Consider the following 24,787-nt stretch of genomic DNA (forward strand, 5'->3'; position numbering starts at 1 on the left):
TTTTGCAGGTATTTGGCCATAAACCTAGTTGTCATGACAATTCACTTTAGACTGAATGAACTACAATCCATCCAGTAGTTGTTGATGTCTTCTGGACTAAAGTGGTGGACCGACTGACACTGCCAACCATAAAGCTAAGATACTGACATGGCTCAAAACAAATTGCACAATAGTCATAATTCAGGCAGTTTGATCATAAAAGCCTTTTGGGTTGTTTCCAACTTTAAACATTTAGATGATAATAAAAATCTACACAGGCTCACATTAAAGACATGCAGATATTAGCATGCAATAAAAATAAGCTAGTAAAAAAAAAAAAAAAAACATTCACACACGCTGGAAAAACTTGGGTGTGTTGTTAAGGCACTGAGTAACAGAGGGAACAAATCAGCATAATAATAACCAAGAAAGATGTGTGTATGCACGCACACACACACACACACAAAATGCATCACTTATATCACGTTACGTATATATTTGCTATCTGGCCTACAATGTGATTGTACACTTGATAGCACAGGGTGCAGCCGGTTTACCTGTCATGCTTTCTGTGTGTGTGTGTGTGTGTTTGTGTGTATGTGTGTGTGTGTGTGCTTTCTATTGAAGAACATGTTAGTTTGTTTCCATGGTAACGCCCCACCCAAGTTGGATTAATAATTGGGTACAACTAATGGAAGCTCATATACCAATAGAGAGACAATAGCCTTCTACTTGTTGTTGCTATATAGAGATAGTATCCAAGCTTAGAAGGAAGCAGAGTTACTGAAACACATCAGATCAGTTTTAATAAAACAATAGCATAGCTATGACCCAATGCAAACTGCCTCTTATCTGTAGTACAAAAAATTCCAGCAATTAGGTGACATCATTGATCAAGGAATGGCAGGACTTCCTGCTCTGTCAATGAGGTCAGGCTGTTAGTGATTTACTTTATTAATCCACTTTGGTCAGAAATGTGTGGTGAAGGAAAAGGTGAAAACACAGGTCAGAGAAAATATCTGTAACCTGGATAAGAGCTGTAACTTAATACTGGAAGGCGATCGGGATGTTTTCTTGGTGTTTTGTACAGACAGCAGGTAACTTAAGACAGACGGACTTGCTTGCTCTCCCTCCCTCACAACAGACATAATGTTAAAACCTCCCTTTGTAGATAAGTTTGGCCGCTCAGAGTTCTGAATTGAAATGTCATTAAAGCTCAGTATGAACCTATTAGCAGACTTCTGGTTTTCTGTCTGTCTGCTTTGCAGCAGGGGGGCTGATGGAGCCTGAAGTCTGGAGTTCTGGCTCCGTCAGCCCCCGTGTTGCTACTGAGGAACAGACAACACACAGGTTCAACTGCAACAAATGCCAAGACAACAGAGAGAGTGGCGTCCTTGTTGTTCAAATCAATACCCCAAACAAAGCCTGTGTGGTACGATGTAATATAATCTAAGGGCGTAGGACTGAGTATCATTTCCTTATTGGACTTGATATCTAGGTTGATATCATTCTGAACTGCATGCACATAATTTCTCTTCTCCATGCATATTTTGTAATAAAAACTCACTTTTTAGGAGTCAGATCACAGAGGAATTCTCCATTGTACCTGCATGATACAGTAACTTTAGTTTATGTGCACATCTCTCAAAATGTATGAAGTTCTGTGTCATCATCAGCCCGTCTGTCTTTCGAACCACGTCAGTGAAGAAATTCTGAATGGTTATTCAACCATGAAACACTTCCCTAAGTAATCAAACACAAGCTAGAAACGTAAATATCCAGTATGAATCTTTGTGCAAATATAAAGTGGCATGCTGGCACTTTAAACAACACTAAAATGACAAGAGCCAAGCCCATATTTGAACTTGTCAACTCAGCAGACAGATGATCTGCATAGAGCAGATACACTACAACAACGCCACTGCCAACAAGTGACAATATGCCCTTGAAAATGTTACACAAAATATCCAATAATCAACAAACTAATGAATTAAATATGAACAAAGATCCAAAGCACTGAGCAAGCTAGCGCACAGACTACCTAGAGCCCAGAAGAAGAGCATAGAGGACCACAGACTACCTTCACACAGAACTTGTTGCACTTCATCCATCTCTTCTTCCTCCTCCTGCTCTGTGCTTCCATGACTGGGAAGACAGACGAATTCCTCTTCCTCCTCTCCTTCTTCTTCTTCTTCTTCTTCTCCTTTTTCCTCCAGCGTCGTACTTCCATGACTGGGAAGACAGACAAATTCCTCTTCCTCCTCTCCTTCTTCTTCTCCTTCTTCCTCCAGCATCGTACTTCCATGACTGGGTAGACAAACACATTCGTCATCCTCCTCTGTCTGGTTGGAGTGCTCCAGTTCGTCCTTGGTGCCAGCAGCTGTGAGCAGTGCCATCTTCCACTCTGGCACTGAAGCTAACAGCTTAACCACAAAGCCTGCAGGTGCAACGCCATGGCTCCTATCAGTACTGTGTGCTTTAAACTATGGATCAATTCCTGATCTGTGTGTGCCTCTATGTGAAAGTCTAACAAAGTGTTTGTTCGAAGAGGATAGTCAGAGTGTATAGTCTGTCTCTCTGAACACTCCATTGTACGTGAGTGTCAAAGTCTGTGTGTGTATGTCTGTTGAGAAAATAATAATGTCTGCCATGGGAGTTTCTGAAAGTGTGTGTATCATTTGTCCCCGGTGGTAGCTCAACCAGATAACCTGACTCCTCCCCGTCTCCTCTGTGACTGGACAGTGAACGGCCTACTCTACTTTACCACAGACAGGGGGGTACACACAGACACACACTTATAAGGGAGGCTGTCCACAAGCTATTTAAAGTCATAAAATTAGGTTAAAATAGTTTTAACACAACAAATGACTGTATTTAAAATAATCTGTAATTTTTTTTATCCCTGTGATCCTCCACCTCTCAACTTACTATCCATTTATAAAAGGTTGAGAAAGTTCTGGATGGCACCAACAGGATCAAATCAGAGCTGAGAGAGACACCTGTTTCTCAGGTAGGCTTGAAATTCAATGAAAGTGAGTCATTTTCACAGCTCCCCTCAAGTGACAGTAACTTGGTACAGTCCTGTCCGGCCTCTATGGTGACAACAGGGCAGAGGGAACAATAACAGAGCTGCACCTGTTTCCAGGGTGGGGCCAGTCACAGTGAAACCCTTTATACGGGACATACAGTGAAAAAGATACATGCAGTTTAATGACTGCCCTGAAAACAGTTAACTTCATTTGAAATTGAATAATTATAACTCACCCCAAGTATCTTTTCTGCTTTATATTCCAGTAAAAAATAAGTAATATTGGTACATTCTAGACAACAAAGATGTTATCTATGCCAGGCCAATATCAGTCAATAATATCGGCAAACCGATATCTCGGTCGGGCTGTAATGTTTACATAAACATTGACTGGAGTGAGATGAGTTGGAGGGCTCCAGCTCATGCTGTTATAGAGACACTACACTCTCACCTCTTAGTACAACAACAGCCATAAAAAGTGACTGTACACCCTGTGTTCTCTATGAACAGCACAAACCAGGTGAGAGCTATGATAAAAATGCTGATATCATCTTCTACATTCACTTCATTCCTAAAGTGGAGACGTACAGCAAGCGGATGTTGGAAGAACAACACGGCCAGAGTTTGGAATCCACTGAGCTAACCACTTGGCCGATCCAGATCAAACAAGAGTAAAGAGAGTAAAGTCCAGTGATTTATTATTAGGTGAACTGCAGTGAAGGGAATATTGACTTTTCTTTCCGCAGATCCTAAAATACTTATTAAGCTCCAATTCCAATGCAAACTATTTTAAATACAGGAAAAGCTTTTTTCAAACCACTGCTTTGAAAACTGGCACTGTTAGTGTCAACTTTAGGCACAAGAAAAGACAGAACTGGGTCAAGCTGATTAGACTGTGCAGCACGTTCAACAGGAGCTCCTGGAAAATGGACACAACAGGAGAGTTGAGTGTTTGTAAAAGGTACATACTGTAAATAAAACAAGTATTTTCACCCTGCAGCATGTTTTGTTTGTTATTCCACTTTAGTTAACCATTCAGTGTCAAAGACTTCCTTGTAGATTATAACCTTTATCACATCATTCAAATGGGACAGTTGAGGCTGAGTGGTAACACATCAACAGAAGATCACCGACACGGCTCAAAAAAGCCACTAGGTGCTGGACCATGTACATTATTCAGTACAGTATTTAGTGGTGTATGAAGAATGCTGTTCCTAGTTTTGAGAAATTCACACCAGAACATACCATCATGCTTTCCAGACTTTACTGTTCACATTCATGAAGACATATAGGAACTACCTGTCTATACTGTACGGTAGTGTCCATCAGAGCAGGGTTAGTGAGACCCGCAACACCCAATTCTTTCATAAACGAATATGGGACGAAGCGGCTAATGTTCTGCTCATTAGACACTGCTCAAGTGTTATAATTACTGTAATTGGTGGAGAAAACTGATGCCAGCTCAGGACCATTCTGCATGCTTGAGTAACTCCACTCAATGGTCCTATGGATGCAGTGCTGCAGGCAACAAAGGAGTCCTGGACAAACACCACTCAGTGCTTCTTTCTCCTTCTCCCATTGCTTTTCTGGTCACATTCACTCTTTACACTCCACTTGTTTTTCCACTTTCCCTTTCACACACCCTTCTGTCTTTTCATCTGGGTTGGTTGGTCATTCTCTGTTGGTGTGCTTTTCGCAGTAGTTAAAACCAAACTGGGCAAGGGATTTTTTACAAACATTGCAACGGTTGCATGTACAACGCTGTTGTAGAAATCCACCTGGCTAAAACAACAATTGTCTGCTCTCACTCAAGGCTCCACATCTCTCTTCTTGTGTCCTTCAAGCCTCTTGGATTTCACCGTTTTCCACAGAAACTGTAGCAACATTACCAGCAGAGGGGAACTACTATCTACATACTTGTAATAATCCAGAATTAACAATAAACAGATACATTTACTTCCATGATCTTTGCTCACGCTCAGCCATCCTCACAAAACCTCAAGAAGTAGCCTAGCTTAGAGCGTAAACACAACACACACGTTCACATCCAGTACATTAAACCCTCCAATTGGTTCAGCCCCTGGCTTACAAATTATTACAGACCATCATAATGTTGAGAATTTATTTTTAAATCTTTAAAGAGAGAATCATGATGCATTTAAGAATCAATTTCCCCTCACTTAAATGCTTTCATCTTTTTTGATCCTTTAACTATCCTATCACACAACATATCCATTCATCCCCTTTCCCCCAGCCCTCTGTCCTGGTTGTCCTCCATCCGTGCAGCCATTTGTTTTGAAGGCTTTTGAAAGAGCCAAAGCACATTTGGCAGGCTGCTATCGACCAGGGTGCCTGAGAGCAGCATGGAAATCATTGGGCTAAATATAAGCCAACCTACTTCCACATCCCTCCCTTGCATCTCTCAGAATAACACCAAACCAGCTGAATTCTATTTCTGCCTCTACACTCCACCAGAAGATTTATCAAAGAAACTTCACCTCCGCTCTCGTTTGGTTATTTGATCATTACAGCATCAAGCACAATTGTTGTATAGCAGGATATCAAACCTGGGTTAGCTGCCTCAGCTCAAGAACGCTGCAGACGTTTTAAGCTGCACAGCTCACATTGGGGATGTGCTGAGGCGTCTCAAACTGTTATGTAAGACTTTCGACAGAGCATCCCTGAACCAAATGCACAGCATAGTGCACATAACAACCACATTGATGGATGATATTTTCTCCCTTTATGGAGCAGACCTTCACATTAAAGTCATGGCTCATTTTATAACGAAATGTACTGATGTCATACACACAAAAAAGAAGCTGCCTTGATGATGGTCAGACAGAGGAGGGAGACAGAGCCAGAGGCAGAGGCAGTGCCAACAGGCTGGGAAAAAACCAGCACCTGCTCTAACCTGCTGTTAGTCACACATGTCACAGGAGCAGGCACCATCATGTCTCAGCTGTGTGTGTGTGGATCAATGTGTAGGTTTATTAGGTTTCATACTGTAGCTACAGTGAGACAACACACCAAGCTGTCGTAAGAAACTAGGGTACACTGCTGTTACATAATTGCACATCACTGCACCAGACTCTGTGATCAAAGGGACATTTTTGAGCTTCGCAGCCATTTTTTAAAATTCATTATAGTTATTTGTTCCTCCTTTTTTGCTTTGCTTTAGTCAGTCTCAAATCCTACTAAAATGGCAAAATCACTTTCTCTCAACAAACTTATTTGAGTGAATCTCTCCCCCTTTTTTTAGCACACATACACCCACAGCTAGTCACATAAGCTACTCCACTTTGGCACTTTTTTTAAAAGCCACACTGACTCAGCTGCCAGAGCACCTGTTACAACACCTATGGTATCCTGCAGCCACAGCTTTAATGTTGCTGTGTTTGTGCTACCTGGAACATCTGCCATCATATTTTCTCATATTGCCAATGCTATCCCACAAGGTCACATTCTCTGGGTTGTCTATGACTAAAAGAAATCAGTTTAAACTGACTCCACTATGGGATTAGTTGGGGGATAATAAAGGCATTTTCATGTTATTATCCACTTTTTCTATTATACTGATGGGGGGGAATGTCAACTTATTCACCCACCTTGTTGAATAATGGCCAATAAAGCCTAATCCTGCCACTACCTCTCTGTCCTTTAACCTCAGAGTGTGTGTCAGAACAGGAGACATTATAAAACCTCGCCACCAGTTACAAAACAGTGTTACAACACATATGCTTGGCATTATCGAAGCATGTCTTACATTTATGAACTCTGAAACAGATCATGATTGATCTAGAAGACATCCACAATCTACCTTCAAGGTAAATGGCGGAGACTGCAGAGTATAATGCCCTCTTACATCTGTTTCTAAACTTTATATAACCTCATTGACGGGCAGATCCACGCTACGTGAACTTTACAATTGAGTGATGTAGTGAGATTGCAGAGATGTAGAGATGAAGAGATTGCTGTGCTGATTGGACAAATTACTTCACATGGCTCTTCTTTGGGTTATGTGTTGTAAATAATGCAACATGAGCTACAGCTAGTGGCGTGGCAGATGAGGAACTTCAAAATTGAGAAACAAAGATTGCAGATTTAGATTATGGATCATGACTGCGAGGTCACCCAGTCGTGAGGTGCAAATTGGAATCAGCTTCTTTATAGCACATTATACAAAAGTTGGGATCTGGATCGATGGCACTGTGCAGACAACAGTTCGCTTGTTAGGTCAGTGTAGTTTCTAGACAGCTTGTGTCTTCTTTTATTACTGTCATTTTATAGTGTACAACAGCTACACCAAAGCCATTCCTTCCGTTTGTTTTTCTGTCTCCCACAATTCAGTTAAAAAGACAGTACTATAAATATCTTACCTGTCTCTACATAACCAGTAAAATCAGTGGCCTTAGTTGATACTACTAGTCGTAGGCATCACTACATCAAACTCTAGCAGCCTGTTGTCTTACCATCAGTACACTCTTCATAGTACCAGTCCAGTTCGTAGTAGTCTGCCTTGACAAACCTCTGGCCTCTGGCAAGGCCTCGTCTATTCATCCTCACTGCTCTGACTCACAGCTGTATTGTTTCCAGCGTCCCAGCATGCTCAGAGACAAACTAGTTACAGATAGTGTCCGTTAGGTCAGTCCAGTTCTGCTATCCCAGCATGTTTAGCAGTTACCAGCTGGCGCACGGTCGTTATTGATGACAGTCTGCCCATTCTCATCATATGTCCTTTCTGTCCTGCACTCATTAGCAGCAAACCGTCAGCGTGTTATGCTCCATATTTGTTGTGGTGCCGTTTCTGCCTGTCATCTCAATGAACCGTTACTGGCATCATCAGTTGTCAGCAAAAAAGAAAAACATTGTCAGTATTGTCCCTTTTCTCCATCGTTAATTCTTAACGAATTCAGCGTCAGTTGGAACCTGCCATCTTCATCAATCTGTGCCATCCCTCTGTTCTTGTCCTCTTTCTTTTCTGTCCATCAGTTTTCATCAGTCACTCCAAAGCTTCAGCAAACGTGCCAGATTCTAACCTCTCATGTCTCCGTCCATTTAAAGCTTCCCGTCAATTTATCTCCTGTGCCCCTGCCAGTGTGGTCCAGTCTTCCTGAGATCATATTATAACCAAAGTCTTCTCCTGTTGAGCAAGCCTTACTCAGTCACAGCTCTAGCTCTGCACATGGACCACAGCATCTCTGACAATGACTCAATAAACAGAGATACAGAGAGTGAGAGAGAGCCAGCAGCAGCAGCAGTCACGAGTTTTGCAGCAGAAATGATGATAATCATGACACAGTGGGGGTGGGCGGGGTTAAAGGATTCCTGCAGCCAATCAGAGGGAGCAGCATCACTGGCTTACTCCCACCCTCCACTTGATGTAAGCATCTCTCCCTCCTCTCCTCTACTTTGTCCTTCTGTGTGGTTTCTATAGTAACAGGCTCAGACTCAGAGGCTGAGCAGCATGCAAAAGCTGCTAGCAGGAAAGCAGTGCAGCGTTGGCAGGGGTGACGTGGCAAACCCAAAAATGAATGAACGCTGAGGGTATTCGAGGATTGGTCGATTTAGGTGGGGTGTGATGAAATAAGCACATGCACAGTGCATGGCAGACAGAAACATGTTGTGTCATCGGAGCAAAAGGAAAATGCTAAATAAGGTCAATTTCAATGACAATATGAGCAAAATCCAATATCAAGCAGCTTGAAAGTGCTAACAGAGACAGTGAGGATGCATATTATGGAAAGATAGAGCTCAATATATTTTAATGTTTGCAGAGTGAAGCTTGGCCATGACATAATAGCTAACAGGCTAATGGCAGACTGACAAACTGATGCTCAATAATTCTACTGCTAATTAAGTGACTTATACACAATTCAATGTTAACAAGCTAGAGGGGGTCACATAACGGCTCCAGATTTTACTTGTGTAATGCAGTGAGGTTGCATCAGCCCCAGACCACAGATTCAGTTACATTTCATCATTTCTTAGTACTGTATAGGATGATTACATATATACTAGAGCTGCACAATATATTGTTTCAACACTGACATTGCAATGTGTGAATGTCCATTAGTCACAGCACAGTATGTGTAATGTCATGTAAGGAAAATTAACTCCGCTTTCACATTTTAGATTTTTTTTTTTGTGTGTGTTTTTCAGCTTTTAAGTTAGATGTTAAGACTGCAGCATCTAATGAATATGATGAATAATGATAATCATTAAAAGGTTTCTGGTGGAAATTTGGGATTTTATTCATATCGCAGAAAATAATGTCAGTTATTGCAATATCATTTTTTCCCCCAAATACCGTGCAGCCCTAACATACAGAATAATCATTATATAATTAAATATCTAGATTTTGATAAATAGAAATAAACACTCAAAAATATTGTTAAATCTTTGGGCATGTTAGCATTTGCTATACCAAAAACAGATGAAATGATACTATAAGAAGAAAAAATACTGTCAGTATGAAACAGTTGTCTAATAAAAAAGGTTACACTGGTAACATCTGTGTATCACATACGTCTAGAATCTATTTCTAGGTAAAAAAAAATAATAATAATAATTTTAAATCTCTTTATCCATATTGACCATATTGATCCATGAATTGATATTTTTCATATAGTTGTCAACACTGATACACCAGCTGCATAATTGCTAGAAGGGCTGTGGGAACATCCATCAATCAGACAACACGTCTTCTCTGTTTAGTGAGACATGTGGGTGTGATGTCATCACAACATGAAGTTGCTCTCTATTGGTCAGTTACCTCTGTGTCATCATCTCCTCCTCCAACATGTCCTTCTCATGAAACAGGCTATTAAATACATCCATAACCACGTGGGTGATGTAACAGTGGGCAGTGGAAGACCATTAATTCAGAGTGCCATTAAATCATTTAACCAACAGGAGCTGATATCTGCTGGACAGGTAGAGATGAATGTTGGACAGGACAAGAAGGTTCATAAAAAAATGCTGTTTTAAGATGGTTATTATGTGGTATTTTATCATAGAGAAAATATCCCTAGATCTCAATACAGCTCCAGTGAAACAAAGCTTTATGAGCAGGATTAAATGACCATCCCTGCTCATTCAGGACCCTCAGGGTGTCAATACCTGGCCATCTGTTTGAGGCAATAATGAGGAGCAACATGCCTCCGGTCGAATCGAGGATAACTGTGAAAATGAAAAAAAAAAAAAATGTGTGGAAAATACAGCTGATAATAAACAGCTCTTACAGACTACCTCATACTGTCCGTTATGTAACATGACCTTGTCGTTTCCTCTCAGCCTGTCGGTCTGTGATGAATGTCACGACCAAAGTGACCACGCTGGCACAGGTCATCAAGGTGAAGTTACAGTTCTTGCGTAAGCCTATTTATAAGACACTTGATCTATTTTTAGAAGCGTCTTTTTTACCCTGAGTCACAGATCAAGCCGACATGAATTACAACTGAATTATTGATGGTAAAAAAACCCACTTAACGTTCCCTCGGTTTGCCGTGTGCAGTGTGTGCACGTGTTTTACGTCAGCCTGTGTGTGTTTATTAATTTTGTACAAGAGGGTGTATGTGGTTTACAGCTGGCATAGATGTTAACCACAGGGCAGCACTTAGTGAGACAGGACAAAAGACACGTGCACTACAGAGGGAGAGTGCTAGAGGACGCAAAACGTCAACTAACAGACAGCCAGAGAGAGACAGACCCATCAGATATGTTTGTTGTGGCAACCATGGCCAGCTGTCGCGACTACACTCTTACAGGCAGATGGTCATCTCTCTTTCTGATTCCTAGTCGCTCAAGGTCAGTAAAATTAAATCTGTCACCTCTGAATCTTAAATCCTCATTGTCACTCTTTAGTAACAGTTTCCTAAAGTCTAAATCCAGAAAACTCATTTTCTGTCTCTAGTGTTTGATGCCCATTTAAGAAGGGCGAGTAATACAAAGCAGGACAAGTTGTCTTTGTTTGTCTGATGTGGGACCAAAAAACGATTAAATCCTTCTTGCTTTAACAGAATTAAATATCTGTATTAGAAAGTAAAATTCTTCAACAATCATCATCATCTTCATAAGAAAACTGGACACTGAATTTCTATATTGACTCATCTTAGACAACAGTATGCGATGAACTTACAGAAGTACTTGAGGGTCTCCTCTATTTGTTCAGTGGTCAGGTCGAGGGCGGCATCGGGTTCCACCAGCGGGGTGTGCAGCCAATCATCTTGCTCGTAGGCAAAGATGGTGTCGGCCCTCAGCTTGTAGACCGGCAGCTGTTCTTCCAATAAGCTGATGATCTCAAGCTCCGGCAAATCAGTACTGTTACACACATCTGCAGAGAGAGAAAGACAGATGTTTGTACAGTGTTTGTTCATTTCTATGGCAAAAAAATTCAAGATTCATGATACATAACCATAACCTATTAGCAGTGCACAAAAAATATAATTTCTGGGTATTTGTAACATAAATTAGTGGATCTCTCCTCACCCTTCATTGTCCACCCAAACAAGACTTACTTTCATCAATTCAATGAACTGAAAGCCTATAATGCCCTCTAGTGTATAACTGAGGAACTTACCCACCACCACTCAAAAAATGGAGACCAACTGAAGGTCAGGTTCATTTGTATACATTTGCATCCTCAATTAAATGAATCAAATGCTTACTTGGGTTTGAGCTAGACATTTCATCCCCTGTGTGTGTTAACTGTTTCACAACCTTATCTGGATACTGGCCGCATAATGCTTTACTTACTTACTTTAATTACTCAAAAAGAAAAGATAGTAATGCAACAGCAATGCAAACCCAACAGCATGTCTTTGTCTCTTTTGTGTCTATAGTGCCTATATTAGGAGGGTTTTTGAACATATCAGATTCTACTGTAATTTCTGATAATAGAGAGTTCAATAATGATCTCAAAGGCACTTCAGAGCAGAAAATGAAGACGATTCTGTAGACTGTAAACAGCTACTGCGTTGCAATCATTCATTTGATTGCATTTCATTTTATTAATTTCACTTAATTTCTTTATTTAAGACTCTCCGAGAAATCACTGAGGGTGACCTACATTTACAATGTTGCTGAGATTACACCATGGAAAAATACTAGACCCCGACTGATACTTGATGTTTAGGGCCGATGCCAGTACTGACATTAGGAAGTAAAAATCAGATGCAATGATCCATCTAATGTGGTTATAACACTTGTGACAGAGGCATGTAATGAAGGCAGTTGTATAAAATGACATCAGTGCACCTCAACAGTAAACTTTGTTTGGGAATTTAATAATTAAAAATTACCTCAAGAAAAAAAAACGTTTCATTACGGCACATACTGTATCAGACAACATATAAGCCAATACAGAAATATCTGTAATAGGCCAATAATAACGGCAAACCGATATATCAGTCAGGCTCTAAAAAATACAAATATACAAATCCACAAACATGGGAAAAACAACCATACAGATCAACGAAACAGTTAAAGCAGTAACGTTTACGAAGAACGAAGATTCCTAAAGTGTCCAAGAGTCTTTAGTTTTAAGTGTCTTTGCAAGAGGCATCCCAAGAAGTCATCTTTGACATTGTAGCTAAACCAGCCTACAAAGTCTCTGTCTCTCTTTAGCAAAGTCAACAGCGGTAAACCACAGAGAGCCACTTTGTGTGCTGCTGTGGAAAACTAAATAATCTTACCTAAGCTTTCAGCTATGTGCCTCCCTGTTCACACATCTTTTCAGTGTGCTATTAAAAGGGATCATCCATTTAGGACTCCAGTGCACAGAATTGAGGTTTTAGTCACTTTTCCTACAGAAGCATCAAACTGAGAAGCTCGTGAATAGACAGAATTAGCCGACATGTGAGAATTAACATACAGTAAAAATGAAAGTCCTTTGTTTCTCTGCCCTCCCTCTATTTGTGGCTCTGTCGCTCCCCTCTGCTGTCTGTCTGTCTCTCTGTCTGTCTAAATGTATGTCCCTCTAACAATGCTGCCTCTCACAGTTTGCTAATCCAGACTGAATGACTGACTGTGCTGAAAAAGGGAAAAACACACACAAGCACACACACACACACACAAGCACACACACACACACACACACAAGCACACAAGCACACAAGCACACACACACACACACACACACACACACACACACACACACACACACACACACACACACACACACACACACACACACACACACACACACCAGCTGGGGAATCATTTAGGGAGCACAGCCAATGAGGTTTAAACACAGATGTACTGAATTGCATTTCCTCGCAGTGTCATTAATAAAGGGACATTACGGTGTGATGATTCCCAGAAAAAGATATTTAATATTGTGTCTGGTTGATCAGACATTTGTGTGCGAAAACAACTGATCTACAATCAGATTTTCAACCTAAGGCTGCACATGTGAAACAATGCGGAAGAAAGATTTACTGGTCCTCAACCTGTGGCTGTTCTAGCATCCTTTCCAGCGACAAACCCACAGTGTGGCCTGAGGCAGAGGCACACACAGGCAGCACCGTGTGAGTGAATGTCAACAGTAAGTTGTTGGATATATGCTTTCATAGCAAGGTTGCCAATTGTTGCTTTTTCAATAATGTGTTTAAAAATGATACAATATTGTATACAACGTATACGATAATATTGTTTACAATGTTCTCAAAAGTACCAAAACTATTAAAAAAAAAAGATCTACAATCAGATTTTCAACGCAGGTCTGCACAGATACTAACATTATTATAAATGTGTTAGTATGTGCCAAGTGTCTTTTTCTGTACCAACATTATGCAGGTAGTTAAAAAATGATACAATTTTGTGTGCCTACAACTTTTTTTTTTTTCTGTGATATCAAAAGTTATTATTGTTGATATTGTGACAGCTATATTTAAAAGGTGTACAGTTATTGTCATTAATGAAAAACCAAGTGGCTCATGATACTGCCATGTGATGCTGATGAGCTCAGTAAGTTGCCCCAAAGCATTAGCAGCTATCTTATCTTATCTTAATGTTAACATTAACCTCCAACATGTAAGAATTAGCTACCAAGCTTTTTACCTCAGAGCACAGCTAACGTTAGCTGGCTAGTTTGTGCATTGGTTAGATAACATATCTGACACTAGTAAACTGAATTATGTTGTACACTGTGACAGCTGTCATTAAGCATTATAACATTGCATGTATCCTAAATTAGTTTGACTCGTGACTTCATCTTCATCATCATGCCAACAAAAACAAGCTATTTGTTTGAAGCATTATTGGTGCACCTATTACAAAAAAAACATTTTAATCTGTGGATCTAATGTTTCTGCCTCCGTCTGTTTTGATTCTGTAACACAAAAGCAATATTAACAACACAAAGAATGTCTGGCCTAAGGTGAGGAAAACATTAGAGAATAGTGATAATAATGTCAATAACTGTTATTAAAAATGTATTGGTAAGTGTTTAGTGACATTTTCTGTGCCAGTACTATAGAACCAGTGCAGGTTGTTAATCAAAAAAAGAAAATATAGCCTTTTTTTGTGTTTTTGTGACAACATTACTATGAACGATTCACTCCAGCTCCTAAAATGAGCACTGGTAGGACATGGATGAAGATAATAATAGCACAAACACTTCTGTGCTGTGTCTGCTGACAAAAGGTCAATGGAGACAGTAAAAAGTGTGTGTATGTTGTATTTAGTAAAACAAACGTAACAGTTACGTAACTATTACTTATGTTATTTTAGCAAAATTCAAACAGAAACTTTGCAGAAAAGTTGCAAAGAGCAAAAATGTAGAACTGTTCAAAGTACAAAGTAATGAGGCTGTGTGTAGTTAAGTGTTGTTGACTTGTCGTTCTTTATTTCCATTTCTCAGACTTTCCTTGGAGACAATGAACTGTATCACATGATCTCTCGTACAGAACAACAGTGATGACTAACAGGACAGCGTTACATTGAGCAGGAAAGCTTTAACTTAATGGATATTTGGGATCAATGAACTCAGTTTAAATCTGACCAAGAGAAATTCAAGTCCAAGTTCGACGCTCAAAAGTAAATATAGACTGCTGGCACACAGAATACAAACCTGCAGGGTCACACTGTCATTAGCAGCAGCTAATAGGCACCAGAGCAAGAAAGTTCAAGTTCAAATGTAAGAATAGGTCACTCTCACACTGTCAGACTCGGCAGTAAACACAACAACATGTGCAGAGTCAGAAACATAGAAAGTCTCACGATAAAGATCATTCTGTAGCTTATGGACACACACTAATAATAAAGGACAACTGCACAGAACTAAAAACAACCAGAGTTTAATCAAATGGGCAAAACAACAAAGATCAAGCAGAAGTGCCAGTATTTAAAATTAACTTACTAACTGCATTTTGACCCACACAAGGACCAAAACTGCACTTATGTCAAGTATAACTACATGTACTATCACTGAACTGACACCTAAAATTAGGTCACCTTAGAGAAGAGGGGTATCTATACAGGAACATGGGCTCCATAGAGTCATACCCACCACACACTGTGGTTGGTGTGGATAAGAGTTAAGAAATACTGCTACACAGAATAGGACAAATCAAGTGCAACACCTCTTGTGTCAAACATGGTTACCTCCTATAAGTTACTGCTTTTAACCTTTGAAAACCAAACCCTTAAATTGTGAGAATGCAGACGTTGTAAGGTTTAAATAAAGTTTGCATTTTCAAGCTAAGCCTAAAATAACTGGTAGAGGCAAGTCCCTGAAGCTCCCTTCACAAAGGGAGAAGACAGCTGAGTGATTCACAGATAGACAGGAAGTCAGACCAAAAGACAAACAAAGAGAAGACAAGGAGATAGAGGAAGCGAGAGAAACACTATCCAGATGTTAGCCAGGCTGTCATAAACTAGAGACCTAGACTAGAGACCAGCTGAAACTGGCAGAAAACTACGCCGCGCACGGTGTACTCACTCATGGTGCCTGAAGCCCAACAACCACCGACTCTCCTGCCCTCCAATCACATTTTCCACTGGACGAGGAGAGGGCAAGGTCGCAAGAAAAGACACAGAGAGGAGAGAGAGAACGAGTGTTGGGAGGGCGAGGGACAGGAAGAACAAGAGAGAGAGAGTGCTAAAAGTTTAGGAGTAGAGGACGACACTGGGTGTAAGAGACAGAAAGAGAGGAGGGAGGGTGGGAGGAGAGACCCGAGCCAAACTGGCTCGTCATGCCTGACATGCCAATGACGGTATTCACATGGACCGCCCCTCACTTGCTCCCCCTCTTTCTCCCTCTTTGTCACTCTGACAGCCAACAAACCCAGCTGGACTTGAGCTGTGCTTTTTTTTTTTTTTTTTTTTTTTTTTTTCTCTTTTTTTTTTTTTTTTCTCTTCTTTTTTTTTTCTTCTTTTTTTTTCTTTTTTTACTTTTTTCTTCTTTTTTCTCTTCTTTTTTTCTTTTTTTCTTCTTCTTCTCTCTTTTTTTTTTTACCACTTGGGTCCGATCAGCCAGGCGGGTCAGCCTCCCACCCCGGTCGCCAGATTAGTCAGGCCGTAGGATCCAAAAGCACCTGGGGGGACCCAGGACCACAGTCCAGCAGAGGACCCAGACCAGATGAAGTCGGGTACCGCCGGGGCGCCCATGCCGGCCCCCAGGCCCCCCCGAAGAGGAGGGGGGCAGGGGGAAGACCCATACGCACCCAATGGACACCCCCGCCACACCACCACCCTCCCCCATCGGTTGAGCCCAGGAGTCAACCCAACCCGCAGAGCCCAGGAGCAGGCAGACAGGCCGCCGAAGGAGCCCGGGCCAGGGCCAGCCAGCCAGCGCACCGGAGCATGAGGGGGGCAAGGCATTTCCCCCCATCCCCCTAGTCGATCCAACCCCTCAGTCCCGCACAGCCCCGTGTCCCACAGCCGAAGACCAGACCCCCGGGGCACAGATGGTCCCCCCGGTGACGGTCGTAGCACCCCTCCAAGGCCGGAAACCATCCACCCCCAGGGAAAACCACACGGCGACCTCCAGGATAGATGCACCCCCGCTGGCGGCAGCCAAGGACCAGGTCCAACGGGGGCCAGGGCTGCAGGGAAGTAGCACAGAGACCGGGGGGGGGGGGGGGGGACACCCGGGGCCCCCCATCCCCCGGGCACCCCACTGTGCAAGGGCAGGCAACCCAGGCCCCGCCATATTTGTGTTTTTATTTATTTTATTTTATATGTGTTTTTTTTTTTTCTCTTTTTCCCCCCCCTAATTAATTCTTTTTATTTCTTTTTGATTTTGTTATTATTCTAGTGTGGTGCATTAAAATAGAAGGGCAGGAAGGGTGACGGGAGGAGGGGGTTGGCAGAGTTGCAGTGCACCACTGCACTACAGCCTACCCCCCTTTTACGCCTCCAGCACCTAGCCCAACCCACCCCTCTAACCCTGTTGTGTTCCCTACTCTAGCTGTGTGACCTATTCTTGTGAAGTGCATTAAAAATAGGAGTACAGGGGAGGAGGTGGGAGGGGGGGGGAGTGACACAGCATGACTGCTCTACTGTCTGCCCCCCCCCCCAATCCTGCCAACATCTAGCCCCACCCGCACCCCCATCCCTAATCTATATGTGTTTAAATATGATTTTTTTTTTTTTTTTTTTTTTTTAAAAAAAGGCAGGGCCTGTCTTTGCCCGCCCCATCCGAGGGGTCCCGTGGGGCAACGGTACCCCAGCATCCCCCGGACCCCCACCTCCCCCCGCCAGCCCCACCCCACAGGCCGAGCACCGCACGGCAGACAAGGTCCTCTACCTCCGCGCGGGGGCGCCGTACCAGACCGGAGGCACCGTCCGGCGCTACCCCGGGGATAGTGGACACACAGCCCTGTATGGGGGACACGATCCCCAGGACGAACCCATCCGGCCCCAGCAGCCGGTCCCCCAGCCATGGGCACACCAGGCACAGCCGGACAGGAGTGGGTCAGATACCACCAGGGAGATAGGAGAGGAAAAGGGGGGCCAAAGACCATGCCCACCCTTCACCCCGCCCTCCCCCACCGCACCGGTACGCCACCGGCCGCCCCGCGCCCCACCCACCCGTCCAACCCGCCCACCCACACCGAGCCCACCGAAACCATGAGACACCATGGACCCCACCCTGCAGGAGCAGCAGTAGTGCGCAGAGGTATCCAGGAGGGAAACCAGGGTCACTTGCCACCGCCCCCCCCGCCCCCCCGGCCAGCCCCGGGGCCGAACGGGCACCCAGCCGGCACCGCAACCCCAAACGCACACGGGCCCCATCCCCGACCGAGGGTCCAGGTCACCCACATTGCAATGGGCTTCCCACATCCATGCCTCATCCAAACCAGGAATGAGGCCAGCCACCTACGCTGAATCAAACCCATCATATAATTACCGCATGTTCCCCCCCCCCTCGTCTAGACTACCATGTGTATGCGTGTGTATGTGTGTGTGTGTGTGTACTAATTTGAGGACATCTGTTTGTATGTGTGGCTAGTGACTGTTTATGTAAGGTGTCTTGGAATTAATGTGATTGTGGATGTAAAAGGAGGTCTTTATATTAAGGAAGTACAAGGTCAAATCGTTATTATACTTAGTAATCGGCAATTTCTGTGGTTCGTTGGAAATCAGTTCATTGGGGATATTAATTTTGTGAGGACTGGTGTCCATGCAGTTTCGAAGGACTCTAGTGTTTTGTTAATTACTGCTAATCTTTTTTGTATTGATATTTGGTCCATTAGTAGATTCTCCCACATCTTAATATTGAGATTATTTTTTGTTTTCCAATTTAAGAGGATAGTTTTTTTAGCTATTATAAGGGCTGTTGTGAGAACCGTGAAGTATTTATGTTGTGTGATTTGAGACATGTCACCTAGGATGCATGTAGTTGGGCACAGCTGGATGTTGTATTCCAAAATACTAGACAATCTACCGATGATTTCCCGCCAGAATTGATAGACCGGTGTGCAGTTCCAGATTGCATGAAAATATGTGTCGGCTGTGTCTAGGGTGCAGGTAGTGCATTTGTCTGTATCGGATAATCCCATTTTATATAATTTTGCCACGGTGTAATGAGTCCTATATATAACTTTATACTGTATTAGTTGTAGGTTTTTACTGATTTTGTTGTTGAAATTATAGATACAAATTTGATTCCAAAATTCAAGATTTGTTTCAATTGAGAGATCTCTCTCCCATTTCGATATAGGAATTGACAAAGAAATGTCGGCCTGGTTTAGGATTGCATATATTTTTGATACTTTTTTATTTTTGTTTGTAATATTTAGAATTCTGTCAATTGGTATAAGTTCTTCCTGTAAGTTAATATGTTTTTCTAGGATTGGGTTTATTATATATTGTAACTGTGTGTATTCTAAAAAGTTTGGGGTTATGCCAAATATCTGGGCCAATTTGGTGAGACTGATGAGAGTGTTATTCTCAATAATATGCTGTAGGTGCGTGATGCCTTTTTTCTTCCAGTTGGGAAAGTTAATTGTTTTCTTTTTAAAAGCCAAATCAGGGTTTTTCCAAATAGGGGAGCGGATTGACGGGGCTATTTGATGAGAGTTTGTGATTTGAACAGCTTTCCACCAGGCTTTCAAGGTGGTTGCTATTGTTATACTTTGGAAACACTGGTGTTGTTTAATTTTTTGTGTGATGAATGGAAGATCGGCCAATTGAAGTTCACCGCTGAGTGCTTGTTCTGTATCCAGCCAAGAGGAGTTATCTCTATTGTGCCATTGTGTTAGGTATTTCAGTTGACTTGCTAGGTGGTAATGCTCGAAGTCTGGAGATTCAAGTCCACCATGAGATTTAGGTTTTTGTAAAGTAGAGAGTTTAATTCTTGCCGTTTTATTTTTCCAGTAGAATTTGGTTATTGCTGAGTTAATCGATTTGAACCAGGAATTATTTGGAGTAATTGGTATCATTGTGAATAAGTAGTTAATTTTTGGGAGAATGGACATTTTTATTGAAGATATTCTGTCTAGTAGTAATAGTGGTAGGTTAGACCACCGGCACAAGTCCTGTTCTATTTTTTGTTGGAGAGGCGAGAAGTTTAGGTTAAACAAATCAGATAGTTTGGGAGAGATATTAATGCCCAGATATTTGATATTTCCTACTCTGAGTTTGTGTTTATTTGCTAGTGCTGCTGCTTTTTTTCTTTCTATGTTGTTTGGTAGCATTGTGGACTTAGACCAGTTAATAGAGTATCCGGATACTTTTGAAAATGATGAGATTATGTTAAAGCAATTTGGGAGGGAGGATTGGGGGTCTTCTAGTAGGATTAATACATCATCTGCGTATAAAATTATTTTATATTCTGCTGTGTCTGTTTTGATCCCTTTTATGTTTATATTTTCTCTGATTGATGCTGCGAGAGGTTCAATGAATAATGCGAAGAGGGATGGAGAGAGAGGGCAACCCTGTCTAGTCCCATTGAGTAAGGGAAAGTTATTTGAAATTAAACCGTTAGTGAATACAGTAGCCATTGGTGAGCTGTAAAGTGCCCTAATCCATCCACTAAATGTCTCACTGATTCCAAATTTTTTTAGTATTAGGAATAGGAATGTCCAGTTTACTTTGTCAAAGGCTTTCTCCGCGTCTAATGATAATATTAGACTTTCTGTTTCTTTTTGTTGCGATAATTGCATTAAGTTAAATAATTTCCTGGTGTTGTCAGACGATTGCCGTCCTTTGATAAAACCCGTTTGGTCGGGGTGAATGAGATTCGGTATAACACACTCAATTCTGGATGCGAGTACTTTACTAAAAATTTTAATGTCTGTGTTAATTAGTGATAGAGGGCGGTAACTTGCTGGATTAGTCGGGTCCTTCTCTGGTTTTAAAAGTACATTTATCATTGCTGTGTTCATAGTTGAAGGAATTATGCTTGATGCTGTGAATTCTGTAATCATACGCATGAAGAGTGGGGATATGGTTTCCCAGAAGTGGTTGTAAAATTCAATAGGGAAACCATCAGGACCTGGCGATTTATTATTCGGAATTTTACTGATGGCACAGTAAATTTCTACTGGTGATATGGGTCTATCTAAATCATTTTGTGTTTCCTTATCGAGTTGTGGTAGTGTAATTGAGTTAAGGAATTGATTAATTTCCTCCTCGCTTGGGTTGAGGTCTGACGCATACAATTTCCTATAAAAATTTTTAAACGCATTATTAATGTCATTATTGTTGTGGAGAGAATTACCTGTAGAGTCCTTAATGCATGAGATGGTTGTTTTTTCTTTGTTTTGCTTAAGAAGGTTAGCTAGGTATGTAGTTGAGTTGATGTTTTGAAAATCCTTGAGTCTTAGTCTTTCAAGCTGAAATTGGGTTTTTTTATTGATAATATCGTTTAGTTCAATTTTGAGTTTTCTGATTTCACAAAAGAGACTTTCTGTTGGTTGTTTAGCGTACATGTTTTCCTTGTCTACTATTTTTGTTTGCAGGTTATTTTCTCTTTGTGTTTCCTTCTTCTTTTTGTAAGATGAGAAAGATATGATCCTACCTCGTAGTACTGCTTTGGCAGTTTCCCATAGTATTACTGGTGAAATGTGTGGTGTGTCATTTGTTTCCAAGAAAAATTTCCATTCTTGTTTAAAGAATTGGTTGAAGTCTTCGTCTTTTAACAATGATGTGTTAAATCTCCATCGGATGGAGGGTTTTTGCTGTACATTAATGTTTAGATTAAATGATACTGCGGCATGATCACTAATAATTCTTGGATGGATTTGTGTTTCAGTGATAACTCTTTGAAGCGAATTACTAGTTAAGAAGTAATCAATTCTTGAAAAGGTGTGATGTACTTGTGAAAAGAAGGTGTATTTTCTTTCTTCCTGATGGTTTATCCTCCAGCTATCTCCGAGGCCGTAGTCCTCCATATACTGTTTCAGGGTCCTTGCTGATTGAGAAGGTCTGGGCTTTCCTCCCTGGCTTGATCTGTCTAAAGGAGAGTCCATCACAGTGTTAAAATCGCCACCAATGATAATTTCTGCACTTGGTAAGTTGTTTAGTAAAGAGAAGAGTGTATGAAAGAAGTCTGGGTCATCCTGGTTTGGTCCGTATATGCTGGCTATGGTTAGTTGGTAATTGTAGAGAGAAATGTTAATAATTACGTACCGTCCTTCTGGATCTGAAATGGTTGTATTGTGTGTGAATTGTAATTTACTGTTAATTAGGATTGCTACTCCTCTTTGTCTTGAGTTGAAGTTTGCATAGAAGGCCTGCGGATAAGTTGGGGATCTAATAACTGTATTTCTTGAATCTATAAGATGCGTTTCTTGCAGTAGGCAGATATCTGCCTGAAGTTTATTTAGATGGTTTTTTATTTTGATCGTTTTTGCCTGATTTCCAATACCACAAACATTCCAACTTATAAGTTTAACCATTGTGGATTATTGTAATGTTCCCAAGTACTTCCTTGTATGTATGTGTATGTGTGTGTGTGTGTGTGTGTGTGTGTGTGTGCATGGTAGAAGGTGAGATTATATGTAAATATGTGTTTAAAACAGGACAAGTGTACGTGTACATATGAGTGTGTGAGAGCTGTGCTAACTAAACACACTCGCCCTCTGTCTTACTATCCTGCTTCATTGTAAACACACTCTGTGTAACAGCAGGCCTGAAGCTGTTCCCACTGTTTTAATGTCTTTCTAGTTGCCCCATTAGACAGTCCCTCTACGTTACACTCTCACACGGAGAGATACAGACCTGATGAAAGATACTATTTGATTAAAGAAAGTATATGCATGTGTAAAACTGGCAGAGCAACAGGTCCCGGAACAGATTTAGCCCAGTTACAGCAGTAATCACCGCCTGTACAACTCGAGCAAAGCTGCAGGAGAAGAGCTGCCAAAAACCCACTCAGTGTGTTTTTCATGTAATCCCACAGATCCCAGCATGTTTGGCACGGAATGGAACCTGATATGAGTAAATCTGTTCCGCTTGTGTAAAAAAGGTCTTACACTAATCACTTTATAATTACTAGTTGCTAAATTTCTAGTTAATTTAAGTGGTTTGGGAGTTTCACAAGACATAGAAACTGGTACTGAGAAAGGAATCAGTGATCAAAAGATTTATTAGGAGTAATTATTGAATGGAAATTTTGCTTGGATTTATGCAGCACAACTGATGACTTGTCTGCTAAAACCAATCCAGAGAAACAATCAGACACCGGTGAAAGGTATTTCTGGACAATAGCAACAATTTCAGAACTTTACATCACTCTGTCCTCGAGGTTATTCAGGTACTCTCCTGGTGAGAGGATGTTTTCAATTTCATCTAGAAACACTTTATGATTTCAACTGATTTAATTCATGAATAATCACATTTTGGATCATTTGAATTCACTTTTTTCAACCAAATACTTCAATACATTTCACATGGAGCTGCAGCACAACACTGTCCAGAATTAGACTGTGCAACAGTTGAAAGCTGTCACTGGTCACAGCAGAGGTACGCACATGACCTACAGCCGAGTACATCAACATGGTCAAATATCACTGGAAGCCTGCGAGACCTGCTGTACCGAGGTGTTCAAATGTCACTAAGCATGTAAATCTCAGGTCCAGTTTGATTTGGAACGGGGAAAATAACAGAGAATGAAAAATAGTTCATAATATTTGCTTGGCATTCTGTTGCCCAATATATTCATTGCACCACTTACATAAGAATGATTATTTTCTACTGTGTTATCAAAATGACATTACAGAGCCTGCCACACTTTGGTGAACTAATAGCCTCACTGTGGCCTGGACTCTGAGTCAGTCCAGCACCTTATATTACAAACTGCCAGATATGACAGCACTGCTGGTTACAACAGCTAACACTGAGAGGGTGATGAACATGTGATTTTAATGCTTTATGATTGCTCAAGATAAACTCATGTGTTGGATTTTGTCGATCAATATCAAGATGGACATGCTTTTTGAGCAAAGCTGACCATTTGAAAGTCCTTTCTTCATATGGCTGCAATTTTTTAGATTTCCCCTTGTGTTGTATGAGATGGAGGTAAGAGCTGGAGACAATTAAGTGAGGAGGCATGGACATGACAGGACATGTGGCCGTATCAGATATGTAAACATGCAACGTCACGTGCGAGCAACACCCCTTTCATGAGCCAGAACGACAAAGAGAGAAAACAAGCTACTATTGTGCACTCCTTTCTCAAGTTAATTAAATAATGTGATCATTATTATGCAATGCAGTGGAAATGTTTCTGCAATGAACAAACTAAAACGGTTCTGCGTATTACTTCAAGTATGCAGCCAACCAGTGTACTTGCCAACTTTTCACGTACATGAACACCGTGGCACTGTGTCCATGGCAACACTGTAAGTTAATGTGTGAAACATACATCTGGCAAACTCTGAGTTCACTTAAAATACTGCAAAATGACTGCACTTCTCCAGTAGAATCGACAACGCTGACACACGGACTGCACTGGGTCAACACAGTTTAAATCGGTTACTTATACGTATATGGTACTTTGCTCTAACTCTACTGTGTGTGCGTGAGATAATGCCAACAGTGAACAAGAACCAAGAACATTACAGCACAATGGCTGTGCCCGCATGCGTGATTGGATCAGAGTCAGGCAGCAGACTCAGCAATTTGGATTCTACTCTGTTCGTCCACTTACGTAACTTCACTCAAGTTCTCTGTCCTCCTTCTCCTCTCTGTCTGAATGTTTGTTCCTGATCTCACCCTCCTCACCAAGCATCCCATAATTTTCACAGTTACTCAACTCTTTGCATCACTGCTGGCTGGTAACCACGGAGAATTAACCTCACGCCCAGGAACTGTCCAGTGGCAATGAGC

The 24,787-nt window shown here is 41.5% G+C and overlaps 1 protein-coding gene across 2 annotated transcripts in view; it reads right to left on the reverse strand.

Annotated features, from left to right (window-relative positions):
• trak1a (trafficking protein, kinesin binding 1a) overlaps positions 1-16,097 on the reverse strand; it is a 32,753-nt gene extending 16,656 nt beyond the window's left edge. The window contains exons 1-2 of one of the 2 annotated variants that reach the window (XM_073484937.1): positions 15,951-16,097; positions 11,148-11,342 (exon numbers count right to left, since the gene is read on the reverse strand). In XM_073484937.1, coding sequence (XP_073341038.1) covers positions 11,148-11,342; positions 15,951-15,954 — 199 coding nt within the window. In that variant the 5' untranslated portion in view covers positions 15,955-16,097. Of the gene's footprint in view, positions 1-2,059; positions 2,589-11,147; positions 11,343-15,950 lie in introns of those variants that run through there. The other variant, XM_073484936.1, reaches the window with a different exon arrangement.
• Between the last annotated feature and the right edge of the window lie 8,690 nt (positions 16,098-24,787).

This window comes from Pagrus major, chromosome 17 (genome assembly GCF_040436345.1).
Source record: "Pagrus major chromosome 17, Pma_NU_1.0".
Lineage (NCBI taxonomy): Eukaryota > Metazoa > Chordata > Actinopteri > Spariformes > Sparidae > Pagrus > Pagrus major.